Here is a 26,138-nt window from a genome sequence, read left to right on the forward strand (position 1 = left end):
GCCCCCCTCCTCCCCCTCCTCTTTTTCCCCTCCTCCTTACTTGCCCTCTTTTTGATTGATTGCAGTTATTTTTCTCATTCCATATTTTGTTTGGAAGCTATACACTCAGAACCTATTCGTTTAGGCTTAACTCCAGTTATTGTTAATGGGTGCAAAAGTTTAAGAATAATAATATTCTAGCATATTTCACCTCTGATCACTCTTCTCCTAAGCTGCACCTAATGTTTGTCCAATGTTTTAGTCTATCCTAGTAGATATTATTACTATTATTTGCAGCCAGCATTTTTTTGTTTACCCAAATATTTTCAAATATCTTTGCTGACCATTTTTTCTTGCATCTCAGAACTTATCTCTAGAAATCATTTTTCTTCTGTCTGAGGTATAAAGTGGAAATTATGCAGAGTTTATTGGTGGTAAACTCCGTTTCTGTTTTGCGGAAAAAGTCCCTATTTTGCCCTCATAACAATACGTGCAGTGACATGAAATTACTGCGTCATCAAGAGAGTTATACATGTGAAAGCTTTTGATACATATTACTTCCCGGGAGCCCAGGAGGCTCAGGGGCCAGGCCTGGAAGGTGAAGGAGGACCAGAGCTTCTGGTGGAGGTGGTGGGTCGCACAGCATCCCGTCCTGTCTGTGACACGGGGCCCATCGGTGACACGGGGCAGTGGGACTGTGGAGGGGCAAGCTGGGGCCCACAGAGCCTGCGCAGCAGAGTTATTTCCCAGCCCAGACTCCACCCAAGGAAGCCTCTGGCTTTGAGCAGGATTTGGCCAGACAGAGGCATGCAGGAGACACGAGCTCGGGCCGGGGCGGGGCGGGGCGGGGGTGGGGGGTGGGGGGCTGTCTCTCCACCACGCAGACCCTCTGAATGTTCCCAGCTTTCCCACCCTTGGAACTGACTGCACAGCCCCGGGATGCAGAATAGCCCGGTTCTGACCCAGCTCTTCCCTCCAGCCAGAAGCCCACCCCTGGCTGGAGCCTGGCACAGAGGCTCTGCACTGGGAATCTTCCCCCCAGCGTGCAGACCCCAAATTCACTTGCAAATGGTTTGCCAGTGTTAGCCAATGCTTTAATAAAGAAACAACATACAGAGAGCAGCTGTCCCAGCACACACACACACACCTGGCTCCCGCCCAGGTCCTCAGGCCCCCGTGCTCTCCCCTCACTGTGGTCACTCAGGCACAGCCCGTCCTGACCTCCCCCCAAGGGATCTGGCCTCCATCCTGCAGACACATCCAGTTCCCTCTGCTCCCCCAGGCACAGGCTCGCTGCCATCCTGTTCAGTGACTCAGCTTGGGGCTGGGAGGCTGAATGCTCGCTTCTTCTTTGTCTTCCCCAAAGCCTCCGTGCCCTCCGGGAGGAGCTTCCCCAGGAGCCCACTCACTCCCCTCTCCCCGGGGCTCTGGGCACGGCCAGCATCCTGCATCCTCTGGGACTGCCTCCCCAGGCCAGTGCGGTGTGAGGAGTGAACCTTCGAGGATCTGCCTTCATTCCAAGGCTGTGGGGACGGGCTGGGGCACTCCAGGGTGTGTTGGGGCTCAGAGCTAGATTCTGCAAGACACAGAGGACCAGGATCCCGGCTTGTCGTCCTGAAGGTCAACGTGACACCGCAGGGGGTCAGGCCTCGGGGCTCTGCCACGGGCGTGTGGGTTCAGATCCAGAGCCACCACATGCTCCCCAACTTTGGGCAAAGTTCTTCCCTGGCCCCGTGGGGAACCGTAACCTCCCCCAAACGATAGGCGTGCACACGAGCTGGGCACTTTGCAACATTCCTTTCCCGGGTTGAGAGGGCCATTGCTGAACAAAGGTCAATCCCGATTAATTAAAAATGTTTAGGAGTTACTTTTTTTTTTTTTTTTAACTATTCAAAATATAAGATACTATTGGGGACTAACACAATATTGTACATCAACTATATTCCAATATAAAATAAAAATTAAAAACATAAAAGAAAGGTACTCTAACAACAAAAATAAAAAAAGGCTAGTTTTCTTATTAACACACATTATTTACTTTACTGGGGAATACCCATGAGAGAACCAGGGTGGCCTTGGGGCACTAGGTGTCCCTCTCTGGGCGTATTTATGAAGGTGCAACTGAGAAGAAGCCTCTTTCTCTCTCATTCAAAATGGGTCGCGAGGCCATTGTGGGAAGCTTAGGTGGGTGGCACGGAGCCCCTCAGGCCAAGAGCTGCTCACCAGTGATCTCATCCACTGCGATGGGCAAACCAAGGCCCCAGGAGGGCCGAAGGTGGAGGTTAAATAACAGAGCTCATGGAGAGCCAGGCGGAGAACCGCGCTTTCCTGACTCCAGTCCACCCCTCTAGAAGGGGACGGGCCCCTTGAGGACTCCCTGAAGGCAGACGGGAGCTGCGTCTCTGGTTCTCCTCGCCCCGCCCCCACCCGGCCAGCTCGCCCCCCTGTCGGGTAGCGTCTCACCCATGACGATGAGGGTGGCGGTGCTGATGGCCTGGCCCAGTGTGTTCTCGGCCACCGCCTTGTACTTGCCACCGTCCTCGGCCGAGACGCTGGGGATGACCAGGGAGCACACGCCCAGCAGGTCGGTGCTGTACACGGCGGGGTCGCCTGCCAGGCTCTGGTCGTTCTTGAACCAGGTGACGCGGGGCCGCGGCCAGCCCTGCACGGCGCAGGTCATGCAGCACTCAGAACCCAGGGGCAGCAGGTGGGTCCGCAGGCCCACCAGGAAGCGGGGCTTCTGTCTCAGGTCGGGCTCCTGGTAGCTGGGAGCCTTCGCCGTGACCCTGTCTGCGGTGGAAACTGGCAGGCGAGGAGGGTCAGAAAGAGAGAAGGGCTGCGGCGAGTCCCAAGCCCCTGGTGAACTCGGGCGCTGCCTGGACCTTCCTGCCTTGTCTCACCTGCAAACTTGGCCCCAAGGCTGCTCTACTCACTTTTTATCCTTTTCTTAAGATAATTTTTGGACTTCTTTTTTCTGCACTACAAGCTAACACACGCTCCGTGTGGACAAATTGGAACATACAAGAAATCCAAAGGAGAAGGAATAAAAACCAAGCACAGCCAATTACCTACCGATGACCGCAGCTAGCATTTTGGTGTGGAACCTTTCAGACATTTTTCTACTTTAGAAACTCGTGAAAGTGAGAGAACGAGCATCTGATTTCACGGTCTGCTTTTTCTGGCAACTGCTTTGAAGGTTCGCATCTATTTGACTGTAAAAGACTCTGTTTTCGGAGAACCACTGGTCTCTGTCTACCTTTTCGCCTGCCACTGACTCGAGAGGCCACCCAAGACCCTCAGACAGCTCCGCTCCTCGCGTTCTCCCCGCGGAAGAAGCGGGACCCACCCTGAATCGCAGACGCGGAGGACCCGGGTGCCGGTGGGCGGGGCGGGAGGTGGGAAGAGCGATGGACCGGCGGCTGTCCCCGCCCTCCCAGCCTCCGGTCCCGCGCGGAGCTCACCTGGCGGCTGCCGCGGGACGACCCAGGGCTGGCGCGTGTCCGAGGGCTCGCTGGCGCCCAGCTCGTTCTTGGCCACCACGCGGAAGTGGTACTCGTGGCCCGGGAGGACGCCCACCAGGGTGAAGCGGCAGGTGTGCAGGCGCTCGGCCGCGGGGCGCCAGGGCGCGTGCGGGGAGGAGCGCGTCAGCACCGTGTAGTGCAGCGGGGCGGCCCTCCCGTCGGCCTCGTCCGGGGACGGCACCCACTCGACGATCACTGAGCCCAGCGTGCCCTCCCGCAGGAGGATGGGCCCCGGGGCCCGTGGGCGCGCTGCGGGGACAGAGGGGTCAGGCTGGAGCCGGAAGTGCCCACCTGGCCCTGCCCAGGGCCCTGAGTCTTTCCAGGTCCCCAGGACCTGCCCGTGGTCCCCACTTCTTCCAGGGCCCTGGAGACACGGTCTCGCCAGGCAGGGGGCTGGAGCCAGAGAGAACTGGGCCAGTTCTGCAGTTACTGCTAGAGGGTGGGAAACCTCCAAAAAGACTCATTTTAATTCACTTTGTCTTGTAAGTAAAATGACCCAGGAACAGAATGGGGGCTTCCATAAGACCAAGTTACAGAGCTCTCGCTGTTAGTTGCCCATCATTTCTGTGTTTCAGAAACCCCTCTGGGGCTGGGGCTGGGGGAGACCATCTTTATCCCAGGGGAGGACCACAGACAATTCTTGCCACCGCTCTTTGGAGTGATGTGATGGTGGTGACTGTCTCCGCTCACTGACCCGAAATGAGGGACAACAGAGGTCCGGGGAGGGCTGTGCTTAACTGTCCCCAACCGCCCCCCCACCCCCCCGCCCGGAGAGAAGGACAGTGATACCCCTCTCCCCGGCCCCTCCTCCTTTCTCCCTTGGGGCGCATAAGAAGGGTCAGGGTGTGGTCATGGGCACACCCAGGCGGGTGGAATCCCGCAGACCTGTGACCAGGCCCTGGGGAGCGGCCCAGCCGTGTCCAGCCGCAGCCCGGGCCTGCCTCACCTGCCACCCTGAGGCGGAAGCTATAGGTGGCCTCCTCCCCCCGCGGACCCCTCAGCACCACAGTGTAGAGGCCGCTGTCAGCGAGGCTGGCCGCGGGGACCAGGAGCTGGGTGAGGCCATCCTTGACGGAGGTCACACTTCTTTTAGGCAAGGGCAAGCCATCCTTTAGCCAGGTCACGTCCGGCATGGAGGCGGCCTGGGACGCAGAGGAAGGAGAGGTGAGAGGGGAGTTTCGTGGAAGCGATGGCTTTGAGCTGGGCTGAAGTGTAAGTGTGAGAAGAGCATCCTGAGAGGAGCATCTGGGTACAGCCACGGGGGGAGCAGGGGTGGGGGGAAAGGGGAGGAGGCTGCAGAGGGGGGTTTGCAAACACGTTAAGGGCCCCGCACATCACACCCATACAGACACCTGCGTCTCATTCCGTGAGCCACGAACCGCTGCTGTAAGGTTTAACCAGGAATTAGATCTGGCTTCACGGGGCTGGGGGAGCGAGGGCGGGCGCAAGTGGGGAGGACTCGTGGGAGGGGAGTGCTGACCACCCTGGTGCCCAGGCTGGGGTGCCAAGGGGGGGTATGACTGGGGGGTCCCTGCAATAGTCCAGGAGGGAGAGTATGGTGGCCTGACCCTGACCAGGGTGGGGGACCAGTCCAGCTGCCTGATGGCTGCACCACCAACTCCCATGAGACCCTCAGCTCTGGGCGTCAGAGGCACCTGGGGATGCTAACAGTGACCTACCTCACAGGCTTGTCTGGCGACCCAAGAAGCTAACGATACGAACGGGCCCAACACAGAACAAACACCTGGTGTGTCTTAAATACTTTTGTCATCATTACCATCGTCATGATTATGGTCTAATAGTTAAGAACATGTAATTTAGAGTTAGGTCTGGGTTTGGGTCTGACTCCACCACCTATGAGTTTCCCAGGCAGATGATGGTGATTTTAACAACAACAACAGTAATAATACTGGACACTTGCCATGTGCCCAGCACTATTTATGTCCTTTCAAGTATTAATTCCTTGAATCCTCAGAACAACCCTTTGAGATAAGTTACTATGAATACCCTCTCTTGACATGAGGACGTCGGAACACAGAGAGGTTAAGTTATGTGTCCAAAGTCAAACAGCTAGTGAGCCATGAGGTCAGAATTTGAATCCAGCCACCTGTGCTTCTAACCACACTGGCTGCTGTACTACACGTTCAAACGCAGGCTACGTACTCTCACAACAGACATTCTGAAGTCAAGGGGCATCACCCCGCTGCAGGGAACCCTTCCCAGACTAAGGAGGTGGAGAAGTGGGTGGGGGGAGGGGACGGGGCGAGGGTTTAGAGGTGCAGTACCGAAAGCCACCACCAGAGGGCGTCGTGGACAGGAGCAGAGTGGCCACCCAGCTTCCAGGGGAGGGCTGTCCCTGCCCGGAGGACCCTCCCCTCCCCTCCCCTCCCCTCTCCTCCCCTCCCCTCCCCTTCTCTTTGCGGCCTGATTTCCAGCACAAGCGCAGGTCCCTGACTAGGGGCCAGAAAGGAGCCGGGAAGAAAGGAGGCCCACAGGGCTGAGACTGCCTGCTGCAGCCCACTAGATGTGCTCACCTCAAAGTGGACAGGAACACGCACTGTGTCCCCAGCTCTGACCGTCAGCGAGTCCTTCGTGCTGGCGTCCATGAGGAACTTGGGACAGACTGGAACACACGGGGTGGCCTGTCACCTCCCTCTGCATTTGGGCCCCAGCCCTGGTCACCAACCAGGCAGGGCTGCGGGGGGACTAGACGCTAGGCCAGCCCAGTGATGCTGAAACCCCCACTGGACATTGGACAGGGGGCCCTGCAGGAACTGGAGAGGGGGCCGGAGGGGAATCCTGGGGGGAGCCGCAGGGCTGGGGAAGGGGGGAGAGGGATGGGGGCTGAGAAAGGGAAGCCGTCAGGGGCAGCCTTCGGGGCGGGCTGGAACGGAGGGGATGGCGAGAAACTAGCCCAGCTCTTGTGTTTTGCAGATGAAACAACTACCCATCTGAGGCAGGAAGTGGCCCCAGAGCCCGGGATTTGGGGCAGAGCCAGGACGGGCTCTGGGTTACGGCCAAAGACTCAGGGTGATTTTCTTTGTGTGTCTCCCTCATCGTCACAAGGACAGCTGGGGTCTGTTGGGATGGCCCAGTGTCAGCTTGGGCCAAAGACAGGTCAGCTGCTCCAGCAGTTAACGCCCCCGGGGAAGACAGTCCACTTTCGGGTAACAGGGACGGGGGCATCTTCTGCCCTGACGTGAACTCGGGAGCTGAGAGGCAGCCGGCCTTCTCAGGCCACGCTGGGGAGGCAGCAAAGAGTTCTGCAGCGAGCCTGGGCTTTGGGGTCAGTCACCTGGCTGGCACCCGGGCTCTGCCGCATACCAGTGGTACGGCCCAGGGCAGTGGACTGCTGACCTCGGTTTCCTTATCTGTAAATTGGGGATAGTATTGACCTTGTAGGATTTTCACGAGTTACAATGAAAATGCGTTTCTGAAAGGGCCTGCCTGGCCCAGTGCCCTGCTCTTACTAGGCGCCCAAGACGTGACACTTCACTAAGCGGGGGCGGGGGTGGGGGTCCCGGCTCAGCTAGCGCATGGGTGCAACTCAGAGGCCCTCCCCAGGAAGGGCTGGAGGAGGGAGGTGGACTCACCACTGACGGGCATGGCTTGCACCACCGTGTCCAGGGCAGTGGGTGGGCCTCGGCCCCCGTCATTCACGGCTGTCACCCGCACGAAGTAGCCCTCCCGAGGCCGCAGCCCCTTGATCGTGTAGGTAGTGCCCGGCACGGTGCCTGCGTGGCACGGACTCCACTGCGGGCTGGCTGAGTCGCCCAGCTCTACCACGTAGCCCAGCGCTTCGTCCCCGTCCTGGGGGTCCGGTTGGGCCCAGCTCAGGGTGATGCTGGCGTGCAACGTGTCCGTGACCTGGAGATCCCTCACGGGCCCGGGGGGTCCTGGCCAGGCACCACGGGGTGTCAGGAGCGGCAACACCTCTCCTGAGGGAGGCCCCTCGGTGGCCACTCACTGGTTTCCCACGGGCGGCTGGGGATTGCTTTCACTTAGGGGTCCGCCTCCAGGCTTTGCTAAAGCACCCGCCTGAACCCAAACCCTTACTCTACCCTGGACTCTTCCTCAGTCTGCACCACCCATCCCAGCTCGCCTCCTCCGGGAAGCCTCCCCCGACTCCTTCCACCCACTCGCCAACCTGCCAACCCCCTTCCCCTAACTGTCCTTCCATAATTCCCCCAATCTGCTGTTTTCAACGATGAGTCCTTAGGTTCCAACATCCCTGAAGACTAGAATTCTCTTTCTGTTGTGAGCATTAAGCTCCTAGTCAAGACTGCCTTGGGTACTTAGTCCATACTTTGTGCTCTTTACCTGTAAAATGGGAATGATAACAGCACAGGCCCACCCACCCACGAGGGTTTCAGAACAAAGGTGTGAGGTATGTAAAGGGCTCTGTAGGCTGCACGGCGGTCCAGGGCTCTGGCCTTCAAACCTGGGGAGCCACCTGGGGGCAATCCCTGGGCACCCAGCCCCCCAGACTTCCTGTGTCTCTCCAGGCCCCACGGCCACTTCCCCAGGCCCCGGCTGACACGGAAGGACACCCCTGGCACATCCACAGGGCCAGGAACGTGCTGCTCCCCCAGGGCTTGTCACCAGCGGGCTCATGAGGGTAAGAGCTCAGGAGAGGCGCAAAGAGCAGCTGTAGGCCGCAGAGGGGTGCTTTGACAGGTGTTTCGTGGAATAGGTATTCTCTGCTTGAATTTGGGAAATTTGGATCAAACAAAGCAGGGCAGGTTTCTCTTCTGTAGGGCTTGGAAATGTCCTAAGCTGCCTGTCGTGGACACGTGGACCACAGGTCATGCTGCTCTAGACCAGAAGTGTCCCAAGGATGCAGCTGGTTCCTGACCCAATGCCAGCCCCCAGCAGTGACGATGAGCAGATGCTCGCTGGATGGAGAATTGATGGCGAGGCTCCCCATGACCACCCCCTCCCTGTAGGGACGATGTCCCCTCACTGGGGGATGCTTACAGGATGGGACCAAGTGAGCGGGCTGACCCGGGGAAGCACTCTTCCAGTCCCCATTTCTGGCTCCTGGGCCTGTCTGGTCTCAGTGTAGGGCCGTAAGACTCCAGGGGCCCCTAAGGTTTGCCTCGCCCGCAGGGCCTTTCGACCTTTATCCCCCAGCCATCCTGATGTCTCCTTCGGGACTGCCCCGGCCTGCTCATGCCACAGCCACCACCCTCTCCCGGGTTGGCACTCCGCTTACTCATGGGGTCCTGAGCAAAGACGGCATCCGATGGGGGCCCAGGCTCCCCGGGGCCAGAGGGGGCCACGGCTGTGACCCGGAACTCGTACTGACAGCCCTGCCTCAGGTCCAGCACTGTCCACTTCTTCTCTGTGGGAAGCCCACCCACATTAGTCCCGCCTGATGGGGCCGGGCGGTGCCTGGACGAGACCAGCCTGGCCCTACACCTCCCTGCCCCCCAGCCCCCAGCCAGCTCTGACTCGTCCTCTCCAAGGGGAGAAGCGTGCGCTCGGGGTCTCAGGGTCCGAATCCCTGTCTGGTTCTGCCGCTAACGTGCTGGGAAGTCTCGGGCAAATGCCTTCATGGCTCTGGTTCCCTCTGCCTTAGAGCTGCTGTCCTATTTCAATAAAACGGAACCACTCAGCAGTGTAGGTACAGAAGGTGTCCTCAGTCCATGGCCCTCTTTCCAGAGACGGGAGGCCGAGGCTCCGGGGGGCACAGCCTGGCACCCAGCACAGCCTGCCTGGAGCGCTGAACCCCTCTTTCTCCTACTAGCCTGGGCTCGGGCTTTTCTGAGTTTGTTCTGGGCTCAGAAAGCAGTTTCTTGGAATCTACTCAGGGGGCCGGGACACTTCTCCCCGTCATCATACGGATGAGAAAGCTCACGTTAGAGAGAAACGCGGCGTGAGACTTCCGCTAAGCCAGGCTTTGGGCCAGACAGTTCTTTGTTTGGGGAAGGGGCGGGGTGGCGGGGGGAGAGCACTGCCCTGTGTGTCGAAGGACATGCCGCAGCATCTCAGTCCCTTCACACGAGAGGCCACCCCCATCTTCCCCCTTCAGTGTGACGACCCCAAATTGCTGGATGTTGCCAAACGCCCCGGGAGGTAAACCACCACCGGTGAGACCGTCATACTAAAGTGATCTGGCTAGATGCTGCTACAGGACCTCGGGCCGGGGGTCCAGGGAGGCTCTGGAGGCCAGGACGATGCAGACCACCGCCAGGCTGCTCACCAGGTACCGGCTGCTGGTTCACTGCCACCCAGGTGTTCCTCCCCTTCTTGCGCTTCTCGATCAGGTAGCCCAGGATGTGGGCACTGCCCGGGCCCCGAGGTGCCGTCCATGACAGAGTGACGCCTTGGCTGGAGGCCGACAGGATGGCTGGCGGGGGAGGGGGCCCGGGCAGAACTGGGGGCAGAGAGGGTGCTGGTCAGTCCGGGGCTGGGAGACGCGCTGGCTCCCGGGGGGTCCTTGTGGAGGAGCGGGCATCTGGGGCCAGCCACATGCTATCCCTTCTTTGGGGTGTCAGGGGTCTGAGCCAGCCCGAAGTTTGGGGGCAAGAGTGGTGGAAACAGAGAAGCACTGTGGCCTGGGGGCTAGACCAGCCCTGAGGCCCTCAGCCCTGAGGCCCTGGGAGATGCTGCAGATGGAGGACGATGCCGGTCCATCCCAGGGGCCTGGGACAGCGGCTCTGCTGGTCCGCCCCCGTCCCGCAGAGCCACAGCTGGAGAAGACCTCGCACATCCTGCTTTGCTGATCTGGCCGCCAGGCCCCACAGGAGCTGGGGTGAGGCTCTCACAGAGCTCTCGAAGGACCTTGAGACCCCCAGGATGTCGGCTGGTGGCCCCCGGTCTCTGGGCACAGTGGGGAGCCTGGCACGTCCCCTCCCTGGCCCCGGGCTGTCCTCTCACCCTTGGGAGTCACCAGCACCTCGTCGGACTCCAGGGCCTCCCCAGGCCCCTCCGCGGTCACAGCCCGCACGCGGAAGCTGTACTTCTTGCCCTGCTCCGCCTCGGCGTCTGTGAAGGTGGTGCTGTCCGCAGGGGGCTCGCCCACCTTCAGCCAAGTGCCGAGGCCGGCCTGCCGCCTCTCCACCACATAGTGCTGCAGGGCCTGGCCCCCGTCGTCCGTCGGGGGCCGCCAGCAGAGGCAGACGCCAGCCCCGTGGCCGTCCTGCACCTCCAGGGGGCCCTGTGGGGGCTGAGGCTTGTCTGGGGAGCCCCGAGAGGAGAAGGGGGGTCAGAGGGGCCGCAGGGGAGGGGCGCTGGGCTCCTCTATCAGCAGACGAGCCTGCCCGGGGCTGGAGGTCCTGGGTGGGCATCACCTCGAGGCGTCCCTGGTCTCCACCCCCGACATGCACGCCCCCGGAAGGTGACACAGAATGCACCAGCCCCGAGCCCAGATGGGCACGGCCTTCTGCCCACAGGCAGTCCCACCTCACTGGCACGACTCAGCGACACCCCTAGGGCCTGGTGTGTCAGCTGCGGAGACACATGGCCCGGCTCCCCCCAGTCCGAGGAGGGGCGAGGACAGCTAGGGGTAGCTTTGGGTCTTAACTAGCATGCACGTGAGGGTTAATACCAGGGACACCCCCCCAGGGCCCGCCCCGCTGCCAGGGAGGGCTCAGCGGGGCCGGGGACAGGGCTGGGGCCAGGCTGGCACCTAGGACTTGCAGGGTGAGCTCGGCCCGCAGGGAGCCGCCCTTGCTGCTCAGAGCCACGCTGTACTGGCCGCAGTCCTTCCTGCTGGTGCTGGGGAGGTACAGCCGCGTGGAGCTGTCCCCCACTGCCACCTGGGCCCCTCCGCCGTCGCCACCGGCCACCTTGACCCCGTCCTTGCTCCAGGTGGCCTGGACCGGAAGGCAGCTCTGGAAGGCGACCTTCATGGTCACTGGCTCCCCCGCCTTGACCACCAGCGGCTCCCTCAGCTTCGCCATCATGTCGGGAGCGATGACCGGGGGCTCTGGGGAGAGGACAGGGCACAAGGAGTCAAAGACGGTGGGCACCGGGCACCTGGGGGCGGGGAGGGAAGGGCCCAGAGACACAGCCCCCTCCCCGCCTCGTGAGAACGGGCAGGAGGGCCCCAGGGGCTTCATCTGCAGCAGGACGGACGGGGCCGGACCTCTCTGAGGACGTGCTGACAGGAATGGGGAGCGTGTGGTTGCTTTTTAAAACCATCCCCTCGACCGAGGGTGAGATCGCCGCGGGCTGCAGGCTGGCGACACGTCCAGACGTTCAGCAGTGGCGTGTGTCGCCGGCCAAGAGCCCGCCTGGCAGGAAAGGGCAGGGCCGGGCCTCACCGAGGACGGTCAGCGTGGCCTCGCTCTGCTGGTCGCCGGCTCCAAAGCTGTACCTCCCAGCCTGGGCCCCCTCCGCGCGGGCAATGAGGAGCCTGTGCTCCAGCCCGTCTCGCTCGAAGGCGACTCCGTCCTGGGCGCTGAGCTGGGAACGAGGCCACAGAGGACCGTCACCCACCCTGTCCAGCCCCTCCCACCGCGGGCCAGGGCCTTTTCTAAGGCAACTGCGGGAATGAACTGAACGCTCATCGTGTGCTCGGCTGGAGCCAGTCACCCCCTTCAGTGTCTCATCAACCGTCCACGACCTGTGAAGTGGGCACCGCTGTTAGCCCATTTTACAGGTGCGGAAGCCAGAGGCCACAGCCGCGGTGAGTGGCCACACTGGGGTCAGCCCGGTCCAGTGGACGCCAAGGCCCTGCTCCAGAGCCCTTGACTACCCCCTGCTGAGATGACAGCTAAAGGGTCGAGGGCTGTTCAGGGAGCCGAGAGCCCGTCCGGCTGGGCCGAGGAGGCGGCCTCCGTACCGGCCTTGAAGGACAGGCAGACTTCCAGAGGTGCCGGGTCAGGACAGCAGTTTGGATGTGGAGGGAGGGCCAGGGGCGTGTACAGGGAGTGGTGAGTGGGAGACACGCCCACTTAAAAAATCCGGTTTATTCCAAGCCGGCGCGTTGGTATAAGGAAGAGTGAAAAATCTCTCTACGCCTCTCTGCTTCACTCATCCCTCCCCGCAAACCGGCCGGTAAGGAGGGGGGGGGGGTACCTTGACTCCATCCTTAAACCAGGCTCCGGGTCCCAGGTCGCTGGTGAGGGTGCAGGAGAGCACAGCAGCCTCCCCGCGCTGCACCTCCAAGTCAGCCAGGCCCTGGGAGAAGTGGCCTGTAGGGCCTGGAGGGACACAGGGGAGTGTGGAGGACGGGCACCCAGGGATCCCCCTGCCGCCCAGCCTCCCACCGTACCCCGGGAGGCCACACGTCTTGCCAGCAAGGCCAGGCCATCCGGTTTTCTCTGCAGAGCCCAGGCTGGTGCAGGGGATCTGGGGGGCCAGGGAGATGAGGGGCCCTTAAGTCACACAGGGCGACGTCTGGGGGACCCACAGCGAGTTAGTTCAACAAGTCCAGTGCTTTGGACACGGGGCGTCAAGACAGGTACCAGGAGGGCTCCGAGCCCCATGCAGCCCGCATCCCCCACACAAGGAGGAAGAGGTGGCCTCCTGAACTGGGAAGAGATCCCTGGAAATGGGGGTCGCTGATAGCAACAAACTCCTGGGTCTGGGAACGGCCCAGGCGCCCCAGTGTCCAGGGAGCCCCCCTTGGCTACCGCCTGGAGCCAGGGCAGCCGAGAGGCACTTACCCCGCGCCTCCCGGGAGAAACCGCCGGCGCCAGGCTTGTGTCTGGATCCGGGACTCCGGGTGGCGTCCGTCCTCTGGCCGCCGACGTCTGACCCGCCCTCTCTGCCGGCTTTCCTGCTGCCGGGATGGCTGGGGGCCTTCCCTGGGCATCCCCCGTCCTCTGCACCAGGCGGTTCCCCCGGGTCTCTGGCCTTATGTGTTCCCCACCTCTTTGCTGCTCCAACCTCGACCCTGGACCACGTCTGAGTCCTGCTCCTGAATGGACCGAGCCTCCTTTCTGACCTGACTGTCTCCTTGGCTGCCCGGCCCTCGTGCTCCTTTAGGGCCCCTGGACGTTGGGCCTCCAGGGACCCCTGCTCCCTCAGGAAGCCCCTTCCTCCCCTCTGTCCTGTGCCCAGCTGAGAGCCGGGCCCCTGGGTCCCCTGTGACCCGTCTCCAGAGCCTTTTCTGCCGGAGCGACCATCTGGGCCCTCCCAGGCTCCGTGGCGTCCCGAATCCCCAGGCCTCTGGGCGGAGCCATTCTCCCTCCCAGCAGAAGTCCCCTTACCCGGGACACCTGAGTCCCCTGGGCCGCTAGCCCTGCTTCTTCCAAGACCTGAAGTTTTGCCATCTGGGAACCCTGGGCTTTGCCCCCCACCAGCCTCCTCTCTGCCTGGAGCCCCCTCCCAGCCCCAGGAGGCTTGTGGCCCTTCATGGGTCCCCCCGAAAGTGGCATCTTCCTCCTGCAGGGAGCTTGAAGCCCTGGAGCCTGGGGGCCGGTCCCTGGCACCTGTGCTGTCTTGGCCTGACCCCTGGTCTTCCCAGCCTGGGCCCCAAGCGTGGCTTTCTCCACGCCCACCGGCGGACCCTGACATGGATCTGCCCCTTTCCCCGGGCATCCGGCTGCTGTCCAGACCCTGGCCTGTACCTGCTGAGCCCCCCAACCCTGCCCCCATCCTCCCGCCACCCAGCTGCGCAGCCCCGGAGCCCTGAGGTGCCGACGCCCCCTGCCCAGCCGCTGGACCCCTGTCTGCAGCCTTAGTGCCTGACCCCATCTCCCCAGAACCCCCTGAGCCGCCCCTATAACCAGCCTTAGCGCCTGACCCCACCTCCCCAGAACCCCCTGACTTGCCCCTATAACTAGCCTCACCCCCTGACCCCACCTCCCCAGAACCCCCTGAGTCGCCCCTATAACCAGCCTCACCCCCTGACCCCGTTGCTCCAAGGCCTCTTGAACCGCCTCTAAAGCCTGCCGCACCCCTTGGCTCCATGGCCCCAGGCTCGAGACCCCGCGACGCCCCTCCGTTGGCTGACGTGCTTCCGGCGGGCGGAGGCCCTGCAGCTCGTGATCCCTGCCCAGGGCCCAGCACTTCACCAGACTCATCAGCGCCCCGGCTCTCAGAGGCCGGCCCCGCGTGAGGCGCTTGTGCCAGGGGGCCCTGGGTGGCACCCCCAGAGCTGGCTCCGTCTCCAGAGCCCCCGGCACCAAGGCCCCTGGCTCCGTCCGCATCTCGCACTTTGCCCGCTGCCCTCAGAGACCCTGAAGCCCCAGAGTCATCTTCATGGCCTCCTTCTCCAGAAGCCCCCAGAGCCCCCGGGGCTCTGAAGCCCCCGTAACCCCCAGTCTGACCCCAAGGCCCTATTCTCCCCGAGCCCCGTGGTCCTGCCCCTGTGGCAGAGGCCCCGAGGCCACTTCGCCCCACGCCATCCCCGCGGCCCATCTCACCTCCGGGTCCTTTCTCCCTGGAGCTCCGTGGCCCATCCCAGAAATCCGGCTCAGACCCCATGGCCCCTGCACCTCTGAACCCATCCGTGTCTCCCAGTGTCCCACCAGGGCCCGAAGGACCTCTAAGCCTGTGGCTTCTGGCCTCCACTCCCCGACCAGAACCCATCAGCCCAGCCACCTGGGTGCCCCCCTCACCCCCTTGCCCCCCACCAGACCCCAGCACTCCAGGCCCACAGTGGGCCCCGGATTTGCTGGGGCTGGACCGTGTGTCATCCCAAGGGCCTGGGCCCTCAGACCCTCTTCTGCCCGCCTCTCCTGTTCCCCTCTGCCCGGCTGTCCAGGCTCGGGGATCCTGGGGGCTGCTGGAGCCGTCCTCTGCCTCGCCGAAGGTCCCCGCCGTCTCCGGGCCCTCCCTTCCCCTGAGCCCCTGTGGGCCCCTTTCCCAGCCCCCGGGACCGCCTGGGCCTCCAGGGCTGGTTGTGTAGCCCCTTCCCCCATCCCCAGACCCCCGTGGGCCCCCATCACCTGCCTCCTGCAGTGAAGACCCAGCTTTGGCTTCGGGACCCCTGGGCCCCACGGGGATGCTCTCGCCACCAGATATCGGTGGCCCCTGGAAGTCCTTGCATTCAGAGGTCTGTCCTGGAGACTCCCCTGACCCAAAGGGGCACCCCCGGTCCCCACGGTCAGCTTCACTACCTTTCCGAGAGCCCCAGGACTCAGGGCCCCTGCCTGCCATGGAGCTAGAACCTCTTCTTCTGGAAGGCTCCAGGGCCCCAGGAGCTCCCACCCTGCGGCGGCCCCTGGTGTCCCCCAGGTCAGTCCCGCTGCCCTGCACTGCCCCGGCCGCTCCTCTCCCCCTTTCCCCACTCAGGCCATCCTCTCCCCCCACCTCATCCGGGCTCTGCCCCTGCAGAATCTCCATCCCCTCCCCTCCTGACCGAGACCCCACATGACCAGCCTGGAATCCCTGCGGGGCCCGCTCTCTGGTCCCAGGTCCCAGCTGAGCGTCCCAGGGCTGTTCCTGACTGAGCCTGGGCAGCCAACTCCTGGGATCCTCGCCATGCCCCTTCCCTCCCCCACTGCACCCCAGCCCTCCAGCCTGAGGACGCCGGGACCCAGCCTTCCTGCCTCCTGCCGTCCCAGAGCATCTGTCCCCCTCGCTGTCGCTGCTACGACCTCGCGGTTGGTCCCCTGCGAGGCCCAGCCCTGATTCTAGGCCCTCCCCTGAGCCCCCTGGAAGGCTCCTGTCCCTGCGTCCCTCTCCATGGAGCTGATTTTCACCAAGAGGACTGGCTCTGCCCCCTTCTTCCAGAAAGTCCTTTCTTGCCAGTCCAGGGCCCCAGGCTGAGTCGGCTGCCTCCTTGTCCCCCATCAAAGTGTAGCTGCGCCCACCCAGGCCACCTCTGTCTGGGCCGGCTGTGAGCCCAGAAGCCAGCCCGGACCCCTGGAGGGAGCTCCCTGTGGGGTCCTGCTCTCTGGGTCTCCCCCGCTGGCCACGGATGCTTCTGGAATCTTCTGGGCTCTGCGCTCCTTGTACCTGCTGCTGGTGGTCGGTGCTCGCGGTCAGAAGGCTTTTATCCTTCCCAGCTTTGGTGAGAGGTCACGCCCCCAGAGAAAGACAGGAGAAAAGACCTGTGAACTCAGGCCGAGCCACGACTCGGACCCCAGCGGCTTTGCCTGATTCTCAGTTTCCCCAGCAGGGAAACAAGCCGACCGTCTCCAGAGGAAGCCAGAATGTGGCAGCTCGTTGGTGGATAAATCCCATCATCACTTCCCCCAGTCCTGTATCCGAGGCCACCCCAGTTTGCTAGGTGGTTCAGGAGGAGTTTTAGAGAAAATACAGAAGCCAAAAGCCATTTGCCATGAGCAGGTGGCTGGTTTATAAAAACATCTACTTGCCCTACTGCCTGCCTCACAAATGTCCAATTTACAGTTTCCTAAGATCACCTTGAACCCAGAACCCTAGGGGAGTTTAAGGGTGTCCTTTGGCCCAACCCAGGGGCTCCTCATCCGTAGTGGACCTGGGCCACTGTCCCAAGCCCTGTCCACGACCTTAGGGCCATCCTGGATCTGTGCCCAGTGGAGCAGATGCCACTGCGGAGCGCTGGGCTGGCCGTGAAGGGCCTGCACTTGCAGGTGTCAGGAATAGATCTAGGGGGCCTTCCTCATTCTCTGCGGGGAGGAGGAATCTCCAAAGCAGGGGACTGGCAACAGAAGCCCCGCCCCACCTTCCTCCCGCCCTCCTGGGCCCTGAGGTCTCGACACCGAGGCAGAGGCGGAGAAAGACCGGGCGTGGCCCACTCACCTTCAACCACCAGCCAGGCGCCGCAGGCGTGGAGGTTGGTGCCGAGGGAGTAGCGGCCCACGTCTGAGAAACAGGCCCTTCTCGCCAGAAGCCGGTGGGTCAGCCCATCACTGGACACGAACACCTCGTATCTGTCACTCAGCTGGAGCGGCCGGTGCCGGCGATGCCAGGTGGCGCTGGGGCAGGGGCCAGAGAGAGTGGCCTCGAGGACCGCATCGCCCTGCTCCCCGCAGTGGGCACAGGCCAGCGGGACCACCACCTGGGGCAGGACGGCTGCCGGGGAGCAGGACACAGTGTGACCCCACGCAGGGCGCTGGGAGCTCAGCTTAGCCACAGCTCCCTGTCACCTTGGACAGGCCACTCCTTGCCCCAGGTATCAGTTTCCCCACATAAAGTGAGGAGTTATAATTAGGTTGTGAACAGTCAGACTCGGGCTCTGGGATTCTAAATCGGACCGTTCTATCTGGGGGCAGGTAGGTACAGAAGGGAAGCCAACAGGCTGAGCACAGTGCTTTACGCCGGCCGTCTGATTAATCCTCACAACCACCTCCAGGGCAGGTGTTATTATTTCCCTTTTACAGGTGAGAACATTGAGGCTCTACGAGTTATATGGCTTGCCCAGCTAAGACATGGTCCAGATGGAACTCACAGCCTGGTCTGGCTGCCCCCAGAGCCCTGCCCGCTTCCGCGTCCACCACGCCAGGCCAGCTGGAGGTCTACCCGCTCCTTCTTCAACCTTGACTTAGCCCGACTCTATGATCTCCCTGCCCGCCCCAAGCCTCTCCTCCCTCCAGCGTCCCTTGAGCTGTCAGGCGCTGGGGCAGGGGTTGGGGGAGTGGCAGTGGGAAGGGACAGAGCTTGATGAGGGGGGAAGGGACAGTCCCGGTGGGGTGTGGGCATGGGAGGCAGGGAGGGGAGGGGTCTGCACAGGGCAGGAGCGTGCCGACCCGGTGGAGATTCTCGCTGGGGGGTCGTGGGAGGGGAGGACCCACATCCGAGAGGAGGCCGTAGAATTAGGCAGATCTGATCTGAGAGTGAGTGGAGGCTATGGACAGCCTGTGAGCCAGGCGAGAGCCAGGTACCCCATGTCTGAGACCCTCAGCGGAGCCCAGCCCAGCACCAGAAGAACACAGACCTCGGACCAAGAGTTTGAAAAGGCATCGTCATAATTTAACCATTTGGGTACCCGTTCCTCTCCCCCGCTGCGAGGGGGGCCATGTCACGTTCACCTACCCCCCGCAAGGGAACCGAAATGGGCGCCCCCCCACTCAGACTTCGGCAGGGCCGACCGCTCACCGCTGGCCTCCAGCTCCGTGTGGGAGACGCCGGCATCCGGCACCCTGACCCGGTAAAGGGCAGCATCCCCCGGCCGCAGGTCTCGGGTCTGGAGTTGGTAGTGCTTCCCCAGATGCTGCAGGCAGTGCTTGGTCTGGTTGTCAAAGCCATAGGGGGCCGTCTCGCCATCCTGAGGCCAGGAGAGGAAGAGGGGGCTCCAGGGCCTCAGTGGGTCCACAGCACCTCCTGCCCCCATCCTGCTTGCTGACGACCGGCCCGGGGAACCAAACAACACCAACACCGCTGGATGATAAAGGGGTGGGGCGGAGAGGGGCGGGGTGGAGCCCCAGAGCACGTGGTGGAGGGAAAGAAATGCTCTAGGAATATCCATGGCTCTTACCACGCTGTAAATGATCTGCTGAGTTTATGCAAGAGACACCCGAGATTGCTGAGCCGGCACTGCGGCAGGTGGAGCAGAGCTCCTACCCGAGCAGGGGCGAGCAGGGGCCGGGAGAGAGCGGGTGTGGCCGGGCCCCCAGGCGTTCATTCACGAGGAAGCAGAGTACTACCAGCGACTGATGCACACACCCACCTTAGCCACGCCCTGGAACGACTGGCTACTTGCTGAAAAACAGATGGTCCCTGCTCTACGAGGGTTCGGCTCGTGATTTTTTTTTTGTCTCTACAATGGCGCGAAGGCGATGCACATTGAGTAGAAACCGTGCCTGGAATTTTGCCTTTTGATCTTTCCAGGCTACTGCTGGGCAGCGCAGCCCCAGCTCCCGGGCAGCCCGCCATCACGAGGGTGAACCCCCGACACACCGAGAACCATTCTGCACCAGGCAGCCATCTGCTTTTCGCTCTCGGTACAGTATTCAGTCAATTACAGGAGCTACTCAACACTTAATGACAAAGTGGGCTTTCTGTTGGATAATTTTGCCCAACTCTAGGCTGATACGAGTCTTCTGAGCATGTTTAAGGAGGGCTGGGTTGACCTATGTATGGTGTTCAGTAGGTTAGGTGTATTCAATGTGTCTTCTTTTTTTTATTTTATTTATTTATTTATTTATTTATTTATTTATTTATTTTATTTTTGGCTGCATTGGGTCTTCGTTGCTGCGTGCAGGCTTTCTCTAGTTGCGGCGAGTGGGGGCTACTCTTCATTGCGGTGCGCAGGCTTCTCATTGCGGTGGCTTCTCTTGTGGATCACAGGCTCTGGGTGCACAGGCTCAGTAGTTGTGGCGCACGGGCTTAGTTGCTCCACGGCACGTGGGATCTTCCTGGACCGGGGCACGAACCCATGTCCCCTGCATCGGCAGGTGGACTCTCAACCACTGCGCCACCAGGGAAGCCCAGCTTTTGCCTTCTTGATAAAAGGGCCAGATATACCCAGGGCCACTTCTTCCCCCTCTTCCTGCCTGAATGGGGGTTGAGTTTGGGTCTGCAGCAGACAGCCTACGAGGGTGGGTGGTAACCCTACCCCTAAGGGTGGCAGAGCCGTGGGACGGGAAGAGTCTGGCTCTCCAGCGACAGCCCCGAGCTGTGGTTGGAGCCCTGGACGCCACCCAGGACTTGTCATCGTGGACATAAGGAAGTGGCTTTGTTTCTTGGGCCGCTTGGAGGAGGGTTTTCTGTTATTTGTGGGCAAAAGCATAACCAATTCAGAGACGAGATCTGCTTTCCAACAGATTAATTAAAGTTTAAAGTTAATTAATTTAAAGTTTCAGAAACACTGAGCAAACCGAAACAGAGCATGTCTGAGGAAGGATTTGGCCTTTGTGTTACCTGTTTGTCCCCCCCATGAGATTTCTACAAAACAGCCTGAGGCCAAGAGAAGAAAACAAAGCCCCCTGAGTGAGTTAGCAGAAGACCAGGACTGGAAACCCACTTTCAGGGCCTGACCTCGGTCCCCAGGGCCAAGAGAATATCACCCAGCCCAGCTGCAGGGGGCACCCGCGCGCGTGAGCCTCCCCAGCACCCGCAGAGGCAGCGCACGTGCAGCGGAAGAAGCCCAGGACTCTGCACCCGGCGGGGCTGCGGCCTCCGCGGTCTCCCCACCCAGCATCGGGGCCTGATTCCCCTCAGGGCTCTCCCACGCCCTGAGCATCAAGGGCTGGGCTGGGGGGTGGGGGGGAAGCCCGCCTTCCATGACCGTGAGCCTGCCGAGCACGCGGCCTCCCCGTTCGTGTTCACTACTGTGCAGCGGTGCAGGTCTGTGCCTGGCTGGTCAGCTTGTGATCTGCAGAGAGGCCGAGAGCAGGGGAACAGGGGAGGGGAGCTAGCCTTCCCCTCCCTGCGTTCACTGGACGTGATGACGCTATAAAGACGCACAAGACACACTCCAGGTTCTCACGAGCTCCAAGGGTTCATCAGGGAAGCGGACCCCAAGACAAAAACCTGGGTCAGGACAGCGGCGGATGGACCAACTCTGCCATCAGAGGCACGTGGTGTGGCAGAGAGAGCTGGCTTTCCTGAGTCCGACGGATCCAGGACTAAATGCCGTCTCTGGCGTGTGCTATGGGCAGGTTACCTAACCTCTCTGGACCTTAGTTTCTTTACTTATGAAATGAGGTTAATAATACCCCCAAAGCAGTGAATGGTCAGGATTAAAATATATAATCTAAGTCAAACGATGAGCCCAGGGCCAGCACATCGTAGGTGTTCTGTGATGGGGAGCTATAAATATTACCGATACTGCCCAATAGCGACTGAGGGCCAGCTGCAGGTCGGGCACCGGCTGGGCACTTTACGTAAACCTTTAATGCTCATAAAAACCCCATGAAGGGGGCTTCCCTGGTGGCGCAGTGGTTGGGAGTCCACCTGCCGATGCAGGGGACGCGGGTTCGTGCCCCGGTCCAGGAGGATCCCACGTGCCGTGGAGCGGCTGGGCCCGTGAGCCATGACCGCTGAGCCTGCGCGTCCGGAGCCTGTGCTCCGCAACGGGAGAGGCCACAGCAGTGAGAGGCCCGCGTACCGCAAAAAAAAAAAAAAAAAAAAAAACCATGAAGGAGGTACTATTATCACCCCAATTTACAGAGGAAGAAACAGAGATTTAGAGAAGTAACGGACTTCCTAAGGCCGAGATGCTGGGCCTGGGATTGTAACCCAGGCATCCTCCCTCCATAGCTTGAGGTAAGCTCCAGGTAACCTATCAGCAGAGGTCCCTGTGAGCCTGCTGGGTCCACACCTGGTTCTGGGAATATCTCCTACTCGTCTGGGGACTGGAGACCTTCTAGGGGATGGGAAGAGAAGGGCAGACCCCTGTCAGGGGAAGAGCCGCGGTTCTTAACTGCAGCACGTACTCCTTGCTGCCTTGGCTGTCCGAGATCTGGTACTTGCCGGAATTACTGAGGTCACCTTTGGAGCAATGCCAGTGCACCTGGGGTCCAGGCTCCCCACAGACCACAGCCCGAAAGATGGCATGTTTCCCTGTGGCAGGAAGAGGCAGGCGGGTAGTTTGATGAGGTGGGAACGATGGACAGGATCCTTTACTGAGATTTTAACTTACGTTCTGTCCACCTCTCTGGGCACTTGAACTGCCCGTTCCAAGAAGGGTGTCTGGCCTTGGTCCCCGTGACCCGAGGACCCCCGCGGTGCTAGACAGGAGCACAGCCTCAGGCACCACAGGTACGGCCCTCGCCCCGCCGGAGGAGCAGCGAGTGGCCACGGGGAGGGAGGCCAGCAAGGCTGGGGCCGCGGGTGGGAGGCGGGGTGGGGACAGGTAGGGAGCCGGAAGGACTCTCCCTGGACTGGGAAGGGGATGAGTCTCTTGTGGGTCCCGGGTCCACTCTCTACGGGAGATGGCGACCTCGGAAAGGCCTTGCTGTGATGCCCAGAGGGCCCGGTCCTGAGACACAGGGCTCCAGCCTCGGGAGGGAGCCACAGCTCCATCCTAACCTCGAAGCCTGGGGCCTCCCGCCCCCAAGGACCCCCAGGCCCTTGCCAGGAGCATCTCAGTAGAGAACAGCTTGGAGTAAAGAGAGAAGGGCAACCGCCCCGCCATGATGAGAGACACAGCTGCCCGTGACCGTGCTGAGCGGACACATAGGGTTAGATTTCGAAAAATAAAGGGCCATTATTTTTCTGAGGCCAGAGTGCGGTAAACTGGAATCCGTTGCAGGGACCTGTGTTGAAGAAAGAGCACCAATTCGCAGCCTCCCCCGCGTCCTGTTCCCACCGCTTCCCAGGCACCTCTCTTGGTGGCCTGTGAGCGCCGGGGCAGCCAGCGTTGGGAGCCCCATTTCACTCAGTTTTGAGGGTGTCTCCGCAGCAGTTGCTTGTGGGCAGGGAGAGGGAGGGGCCCAGAGCCACCCTACACCCCCAGCTCCTCCCCAGTTCAGCACGCAGGAGGTTCGCGTGCAGGAACTGCAGGTTCCAGTTCGCAGACAGGAAGCACCTCACCAGCCACACACGACCTCGGGAGCGTTGGCTTGGGGTTTTCTTCCAAGCGCATCAGTCCAGCAGCACATGAGGGTGTCAGCCAACGATAAGGCTGGGGGCCTCCTCCCTTAGAGCAAAGGCAGTCTGCCCGGGTCACGAGCACTCATTCCAGCGGTCTGCGCCTTGGGGCCCCATTCCGGGATGCTTCCATGACAGCAGCCCCGACCCTGGTCAGTGCTCCCCAAGGGCCTCTGTCCACTCAGGTCAGTGCTCCCCAAAGGCCTCTGTCCACTCAGGCTCTCTGCGGGGTGGGTGAGGCCGGTGCCCCAGCTGTGCAGGGTGTGCCCCAGCCAGAGTGCCCCACCGAGGCCACTCCCCTAAACTGCTGTCTATCACAGGGTTGGCAACTCTGGCCCCCAGGGCAAACCTGGGGCAGTCTGGTTTTTTAGTTTTTTAAAAATATTTTATTAACTCGTTTGGCTGCGCCGGGTCTTAGTTGCCACGTGCGGGATCTTTTAGTTGCAGCATGTGGGCTCTTAGTTGCGGCGTGCCGGATCTAGTTCCCTGACCAGGGATCGAACCTGGGTCCCCTGCACTGGGAGCGCGGAGTCTTACCCACTGGACCACCAGGGAAGTCCCTGATTTTGTAAATAAGGTTTTATCAGAAACAGTCTCGCCCTGTCACTTACATATCTTCTAAGGCTGTTTTTGTGTTACAACGGCAGAATCGCATGGTGGCAAGGGAACTTGTGTGGCCTGATAAAACAGTCACTCTCTGGCCCTCTGCAGACCCCTGCGCTACATGAATGGGATACTTTAAGTCTCTGTATGTATCCCCAACAAATTCCTGGAAACCTCCCCCCTGAGGGAACGGGGCGGGGGAACAGGGGACCCCCTCGGATGGGTATTTTTAAGAAGAGCTTTCGGTGGGCAGGGAGGAGGGGGTGTCCTCCAGAGGAGAGGTGGGGGGCTTCTTAGCCCTCTGGCCCTCAGTGCGGGGTGACACTGGAGGACCGAGGGATAGCTCAGAGGCTCTGACCAGGAAGTATGAAAACCGCAGCTGTGAGGGGAGGGTCGGATGGAGGGAAACAAGATGGGCTGGGTCGCAGGGAGGCCAGGGCGGCTGCAGGAGCTGGGAGAGGGCTCCAGGCTCGGCCCTCGTGACAGTGAAATAGAGATGTCTGTCAAGTGATCCTGTGCCCTGGCGGCTGCAAGGCCTGTCGTCACCCCTAATCTCACAGGGGCTTGCATACTCTTTGCTGGGTCCACAGCTGACGGCCATCAGGAGGCTGGGACTAGCCTGGACGGTGCAGAAAGAAAAGCAGGTGAGGTCGGAGAGCCAGGAATCCTCCAGGGAGAGTGTGAGGACGGTCTATCCGAAGGGTCCCCCCCGAGAGGTTGCCCGCACCTCCCCTCTCCAGGGAGGGCTACCCATGCCCGGCTGGAGGGGGGACCTCTGGGAGAGGTCAGAGTCTGACAACCACCTGCTGGAAGCTTCTCTCCAGGCCCATCCTCTCTGGGTGGTTGGAACATGGCCCCTGGAGCCGGACAGCCCAGGCGTGAAAGCGAGCTCTGCCACTTCCTGCTCTGGGACTTTGATCAGATAATTTAGCCCCTCTCCAGCTTCGTTTCTGCACTTGCAAAATGAGGATTAAATAACACCTGCTTTGCAGGGTTGTTGGGAATGGTGAGATGGTATTTGAATAATATGTAGCAGAGTGTGGCCTGGGCTAAGTCCATACACGTGGGGGCTGGGGAGTCAGTCCAGTTAGTCAATCCTTTCCCCTAATTTATGTTCATTTGCTCTTATTCTAGGCTTGAGCGTTAAAATAAATAATTGGCAAAAAAATAGCAGATACTTCCCCTGATTTAGAACTCAAGGGGCCCTGATGGCTCAGTGTTTGGTGTAGGGCACAATGTAACTGGAGTAGAACATTCTGGAACAGGATGGCTGGCCTTCCTAGTCCCTCTGCACTGAACTATCCAGGACTCTGTCGGGAGGCCTGGAAGGCTGGCCCACCTGAGCCCTGGTCTTGACCCTAATATATCCAAGAGGCGTTACAGACGTCCAGGACCCAGAGCCACGCAGGCCCCCGGCGCCGTGGAAAGAGAAGCAGGCTCTGAACCGTGAAGCTCACATCTTGAGCCCACTGACCTGGCCGGGGCCCCCACCCCACTGTCCCCTTGCAGGGAAGGATCTGCCTTGCGCTAAGTGGATGCCTCTCCGGCCACGGGGAATCTGCCGTCTAGTCGGTGGCTGAAACCCCCAGAAGCTCTCCCTCCCTCTCCCATGACGTTTGGGGTCAAAGCCTCCCAAATACCAGACTCCTTTCTAAAGTATTCAGTAAGCGCCTAATGTGTGCCAGCCGCCGTGTCAGGCATTCTACTCAGGTCGGGGCATTTGGGGGAGCCCACCGCCAAGAGGGAGACCCCAGCTGTGTGTGCGTGTGTCATCACGTCGGGAGCACATGTTCCAGCTTCCTTCCTGGGATGGGTTTTTGGGCCCTGGGGTGACCGAAGGAGAAGGTGGCCTCTGTTCTAGGGCCCAGCCGGCAGGCCAGCTGCACTTGGCCGTGATTGATGGCCTCTATTCACAGCAGGCTGTAAACGGATCGGGTGCGCCGTGCCACGCGGCTCTCCCCCTGCCGAATCCCACACCAGGGAATGCTTTTCAGCTGCCCAGCCTGCTGCCCCCGGCGTGAGGACAGTGTCAGAGAACGGCTCTGCCAGGCTCGAAACCTCTTTGGAAGCAGGAAGCCACTCCATTAGCCCTTGGGGAGAAAAGCCCAAATCCTGGAAGCCGACTTCTCCTGGGTTGTGGGGGGGAGGAAAGCCAGTTAGGGAGGACATTCCACAGCAACTCTGCGGTCAGGTGTGTCCCCTGGGCAGGTCCCACACCCTGCCTGGGCCTCAGTTTCCTGCCAGGAGCCTCCTCCTCCAGTTGGACTCGCCCAGGGCTCTGATCACAGGGACCTTTATGAAGTCACCCTCCTCCCCTTACTTCATTCCTGAGAGAATCCCTGCAAATAAGAAGCCTTTTCCCACCAAGTCGCGCCCCCGACACACACACACACCTCCTACTCTCCTCTGACCAAGCAGGTAGGTTGGTCTCCTTCAAGTCAATTCCAGGCTTTTTGAAAAACAAAATTAGCAAGCATGCCAGAGAGGGGTGTGACATTCACAAGCAGCGGAACCTCTCCACTCCTGAGGGGCTCTAACTTTCCAACACTCGGTGGGGTCTCTCCTTTATCCCTAAAAGGCAGTGAGATGCCTCAGGTTTGGTTCCACCCATTGGACGGGTGAGAAAACTGAGTCCAGAGAGAGGCTGTGATCTGGAGCGGGGGCAGCTCCGAGGTT

The 26,138-nt window shown here is 60.9% G+C and overlaps 1 protein-coding gene across 1 annotated transcript; it reads right to left on the minus strand.

The window, feature by feature from the left end:
* Positions 1–2,182: 2,182 nt before the first annotated feature.
* IGFN1 (immunoglobulin like and fibronectin type III domain containing 1) lies at positions 2,183–22,404 on the minus strand (the record flags this gene model as incomplete). The annotated part of the gene is made up of 20 exons (XM_079900030.1): positions 2,183–2,217; positions 2,443–2,769; positions 3,441–3,749; positions 4,447–4,642; positions 6,035–6,123; positions 7,094–7,396; positions 8,716–8,844; positions 9,706–9,879; positions 10,383–10,682; positions 11,134–11,433; positions 11,771–11,912; positions 12,528–12,652; positions 13,118–13,276; positions 14,410–14,620; positions 17,050–17,466; positions 18,355–18,704; positions 18,802–18,883; positions 21,661–21,830; positions 21,910–21,997; positions 22,345–22,404. The coding sequence occupies 20 exons, from the start codon at positions 22,402–22,404 to the stop codon at positions 2,183–2,185; spliced, it is 3,966 nt and encodes a 1,321-aa protein (XP_079756156.1).
* Between the last annotated feature and the right edge of the window lie 3,734 nt (positions 22,405–26,138).

This window comes from Stenella coeruleoalba (assembly GCF_951394435.1).
Source record: "Stenella coeruleoalba genome assembly, chromosome: 1".
Lineage (NCBI taxonomy): Eukaryota > Metazoa > Chordata > Mammalia > Artiodactyla > Delphinidae > Stenella > Stenella coeruleoalba.